The sequence below is a fragment of the Mastomys coucha genome, unplaced genomic scaffold, assembly GCF_008632895.1.
Source record: "Mastomys coucha isolate ucsf_1 unplaced genomic scaffold, UCSF_Mcou_1 pScaffold17, whole genome shotgun sequence".
Taxonomy (NCBI): domain Eukaryota; kingdom Metazoa; phylum Chordata; class Mammalia; order Rodentia; family Muridae; genus Mastomys; species Mastomys coucha.
In genome coordinates this window covers 30,284,563-30,289,605 of record NW_022196899.1, presented here as the reverse complement: position 1 = coordinate 30,289,605, position 5,043 = coordinate 30,284,563, and the positions used below count along the sequence as shown (strand labels likewise).

Sequence of the window (5,043 nt, the reverse complement as noted above, 5' to 3'; positions counted from 1 at the left end):
GGATTTGAACTCAGGACCTCAGGAAGAGCAGTCAGTGCTCTTAACCGCTGAGCCATCTCTCCAGCCCTACATAGCCATTTCTTTGACTAACTTATTAGGGAAATTTTCTGCTATGATGTTGTTGAAACAGTTTTCTTTGTCTTTGAAAAATAGTTAATTCTCATAACTCATAGATTTTAAATTTTCATTGTGTCCCAAATATCTGAAAGTGCAGCTTGAACCTTATTAATTTATCCTTGTCCTTGGTGGGATGTTCTAATTCCTGAGATTACAAATGTGCTCCATTTTTCTAGCATGAGTAGTAGGGGGTTCCTAAAGAAAACTAAGGGTCCTAAGGCTGTAAGTTGTGGCAGTTGATGCTGTTCCTGAAAAAAATATCAGATGTCTCTCTTTTAGGTTGTATACCAGGTTTATTTTAAGAATAAAGTATACAGTTTACTTGTATGGTTAAAGAAAAACATAGGTGTGTATGTGTATAAGTAAGCAATTCTAAATACATTTTTATATATGAGGTTTGCTATTGGCAATATTAATATTCATGAAGAAAAATTTTTAAATGAAGTACTTAAAATTTCTCATCTTAAGAGGTATGTGTGTAATAGGATATTTAGTTTTGAGTTCAGAAGCTGACTTGGTATGTCAAAGGTCAGAATATATGTTTATGCTTTACCTTAATGATATATGCATATCATGTAAAAATCAAATGAAATTTAAACGTTAGCTTAAAATATGTATTTATGGGGTCATTAGCTCCTACAACTTTTCTTTAAAATATATTGATTTTGTAGAAAAGGAGAAGGAGTTTTTAAATCTGACAACATTTCTACAATATCTATCCTAAAAGATGTGCTTTCTAAAGAAGCTACAAAAAGGAAAATTAATCTCAACATATCATACGGTAAAAAAGGAATATTGTTCATTCCAATTTTTTTATAGTTAAAATAGCAATGTCTTTTGTGAAAATGACTTAACTGTGCCTGACCAACTTCTTCTAGAGATAAATGAAGTGTCAGTCAAGCATACATTACAGCTAATTCACCCGAAGCTGGAGTATCAGTTGCTTCTGGCTAAGAAAGTGCAGTTAATTGATGCCTTGAAGGTAAGGGTATGTGTGTGTCAGTGGGATCCTGAACATGGCCGTTAGGTCCGGGCTTGCTAAGTTATACAGACAGTTATGATACTTAAAATCTGACCACTAAGGTACATCTATTTCTTTTTTATTTTAAATAAGGAATTGCAGGTTCATGAGGGGAACACAGACTTTCTGATTCCGGAATATCGCTGTATTCTAGAGGAGGCAGATCATTTACAAGAGGAATACAAAAAGCAGCCTGCGCGTCTTGAAAGGCTCTATGGTGAGTGGTCTTTCTAAAACCTGCTGTCCTCTTTTCAGCAGGTCTTTGGGGTTTTGGGGTTTGGGGGGATTTTTGGGAGGGGGAGGTGGGTTTTTGTTTGTTTGTTTTGTTTTTGCCAAATAGTTGTGAAAGGAACTAAGCAGAGATCACAACAGGCAAGAGGCTGTGACAACCAGTTTATTGTACAAAATATTTATGTATTTTTCCAAGGTGGCCTTACATCTTAACCTTTTTTATTTTAAAATGCAAATAAATGTGAAAATGAAATTATACCATGAACATCTATGTGAAGAGGTTCCCATACAGACTAGGCACTCACAGTGTTTCTCACAATGATTTTCAGGTTCTGTTGCTTCTATAAAAATTCAGCATTTAATCTATTTAGGCAAAAACTAGTAGGGATATTTATGTGACGTTTAAGTTTACAGCTTGAGACTTCTTTTGCTTTGGTGATAAGTTGGGCATGTTACATACAGATTGTATTTAAAGAAGGAGAGAAGACCAAGGGAAGGGAATCTTTAGTTAGAATATGGGAGTAATGTTTGCTTTCACATAACTAGTTAGTGGCAAAGCCTTCCTTAAGCCCTTCTCTCCCTGAAATACAGGCCTGCTGCCATCATAATTGGTATCTTCAGCCCACACTGATCCACTAGCCTGCCTACAAAATTTATTATTCACCCAAGGCTTTCTCCGAAATGAACAGCACTGATATCTTAGTGTTCACTATATGGAAAGCACGGGGTCTCTTTTATAATACCCTTACATGATGGTATTGATTCCAAAATCCAGAAAGCAGCTTGAAAACTAGGCGGTGGTGGCGCATGCCTTTAATCCCAGCACTTGGGAGGCAGAGGCAGGCAGATCTTTGAGTTCGAGGCCAGCCTGATCTACAGAGTGAGTTCCAGGACAGCCAGGGATATACAGAGAAACCCTGTCTCAAAAAACAAACAAACAAAAAAACAAAAAAAAACAAAACAAAACAAAAAACAAAACAAACAAACAAACAAAAACAACCAAAGTTTTACTTTTGTAAATCATTTACCAGCAAAATCTGTCTTAATCTGATTGACTTCATGATAAAACCTGATTTAAACTGACATAAGCCTTTTTCTAATCTTTTTTTTTTTTATTCCACTGAGTGTAAGTATTCACCTGTATACTTTATTGTAAAAGCATTGCCATTTTGTTAGCAGGTATCAGCACTCAGTCCCATTGGACCAGTACCATTCATGGTATATTCTTTTTCTCCTTTTTCTCTTCCTAAAATACACTTTTCTCAAGGGTCTTATATAAATAATTGACAACTTGAGTTGTCTCTGTTTTAGATCTTGAAAACTCAAAGACACAGTAATTTTCCCAGACCGTTGCACCCAGTAACCCATAGGTGGAGTGTTTCAGTTCAGGCCCTCTTCCTGATGGAACAGCAGTTGCTGGGATGCAGTGCAGATTCAAAAGGGCTGCCAGTGTCCTGTCTGAGTCAGCAGTTACAACCCATTGTTAGGAAGGTTATCAAATATTTATGTCGTGAAAGTTGCTTTGAACCTTCCCCACATACATCTGTTTTTAAAAGCATCAACCTTTTCTAGGCTTTTATATGCTGAATAATGGAATTTCAGGTGATGATAGAATGCCACAGCATTGTTAAAAGAACTAATCAAGCCAGGCAGTGGTGGTGCACTTCTTTGATCCCAGCACTTTCTGCCTAGTGCTGGCATTCTAGACACACAGACACCTACGGATCCATGCCCAAGTCCTGATGCTTGCACAGTAAGCACTGAAGCAACTCAGCCATCTCCCTAGCCGACAGCTCATTTTTATCAAGCTGAATTTCATCTATTACAAAGACCATCATGTGCTGGGCAGTGGTGGTGCACACCTTTAATCCCAGCACTTGAGAGGCAGAGGCAGGCGGATTTCTGAGTTTGAGCCCAGCCTGGTCTACAGAGTGAGTTCCAGGACAGCCAGGGCTATACAAAGAAACCCTGTCTCGAAAAAACAAAAACAAAAAAAACTAATCAATAACAAGAAGTAATACTTTTCTTTCTAGGTATGATTACTGATCTTTTCATAGACAAATTTAAGTTCAAAGGCACAAATGTGAAAACCAAAGTTCCTGTACTTTTGGAGATTCTTGACAGCTATGACCAGAACACACTGATTTCTTTCTTTGATGCAGCATGAAAGATAAACAAGGTAGGCCCAACAGTGCAGTCTGCTTAATTAAAACAAACAAGCAAGCAAGCCAGCAACTCAGGTAAAGGAGGGCAGCGCTCTCACTACATACAATAGCCATGATAGTACAACTTTAAGTTGTGCTCCTACTTACTGGAATTGTCCAACAATAAAGACACTTTTCTTTTTAAAACACGAGTAGAGCTGGGTGTGATAGCTAGTGCCTGAATTCTTGGCCCTCAGAAATCTGAGAGGGGACCAAGTCAGCCTTGGCTACAGCAGAAGACCCTGTCTCAAAATTCCAAACAAACCAATACAAGTAGAATGATTATAAGAGTTATTAACATTTTAGCAAGTGATATTTTAATTTCTAAGTTGAGAACTGGAAAATTTTATATATACCCTTCATGCTTCATAATGTATTTTACCTTTATATTTCCATTACTTGATCTTCCCGACTGTTCTGCAAACAGTGGTTGATGAACCACGTCAGTGAAGCATATATGACTAACAGACCATGCCAGTATTTTATGAGGCTGGGGCTCTGTGTTATCAGAAAGTAGAAATAACTTACCAAATTTTTCCTAGGATTTGGAATGGATTCTCATTTTCTTTTCCTTGGTGACAAGATACTCCTGCAGTCTGAAATACTTGGCTTTAGTGCTGTAGACTGTGGCCAGAGAAGTAAGCGAAGCTTGATCAGACCTGAGGAACCTCAGATGATGTCCTACATATAATCAGAAGAGTGACAGCTTCTAAGATTTCCCCTACTAGTATCCATGAAACTTTTTTATTGTATACGTGAGGGGGAAAAGAAAACGTTTTAGTCATTCATTTCAGGGGAATATTGCATTGAAAGTTTTAAAATATTATAAAAATAAGAGAAAGTACGCTGTCTTTTGTTGTCAAAGGATAGTTATAAAACAATAATTACATTTTATTATAGTTTATGTATGATTCTTAAATATTAAATGTGAACATTTAAGGCAATATACTTGGGTCTTTATATTTATTTAGGTTTTGTATATATTTCTCTCTGTGTGTATGTGTGTGTGTGTTTTGGTTTGGATTGGTTTTCATTTCAGGATTTCTTTGTGTAGTTGACCTGGAACTAGCTCTGTAGTCCAGGCTGGCCTTGAACTCAAAAGAGATCCACCTGCCTCTGCCTCCGCCTCCTGAGTTGCCTTGGCCACCGCCTCCTGGCTGCCCGGTTTTCTTATGAACACTTTTTTTTTTCCTACTTTTGAGACTTCATCTCATTACATAGCTGACTTGGAACTAACTTGAACTCAGAGATCTGAAACTCTGGGATTAAAGGTATGCACCACTATGTATTTCATTTCTAAATGTAATATCTATTTTGGTCAGGGGAAATGAATGGTGTACTATTTGTATGATGTCACAACCAAAGATTAACAAAATTAATGGACATCTGATTTTCTTGTAATACACCACTTGGTATCTACAATAGCTCAAATTGGCATTTTAAATTGATCCATCTTTAATGCGGGGGGGG

General features: G+C 37.2%; 1 protein-coding gene across 2 annotated transcripts in view; it reads left to right on the top strand.

The window, feature by feature from the left end:
- Bbs7 (Bardet-Biedl syndrome 7) overlaps positions 1-4,517 on the top strand; it is a 50,464-nt gene extending 45,947 nt beyond the window's left edge. For both annotated transcript variants that reach the window (XM_031376633.1, XM_031376632.1), the window contains 5 exons: positions 789-898; positions 996-1,099; positions 1,232-1,355; positions 3,403-3,548; positions 4,116-4,517. In XM_031376633.1, the coding sequence (XP_031232493.1) occupies positions 789-898; positions 996-1,099; positions 1,232-1,355; positions 3,403-3,536 (472 nt within the window). In that variant the 3' untranslated portion in view covers positions 3,537-3,548; positions 4,116-4,517. The remainder of the gene's footprint in view (positions 1-788; positions 899-995; positions 1,100-1,231; positions 1,356-3,402; positions 3,549-4,115) is intronic.
- Positions 4,518-5,043: the final 526 nt, after the last annotated feature.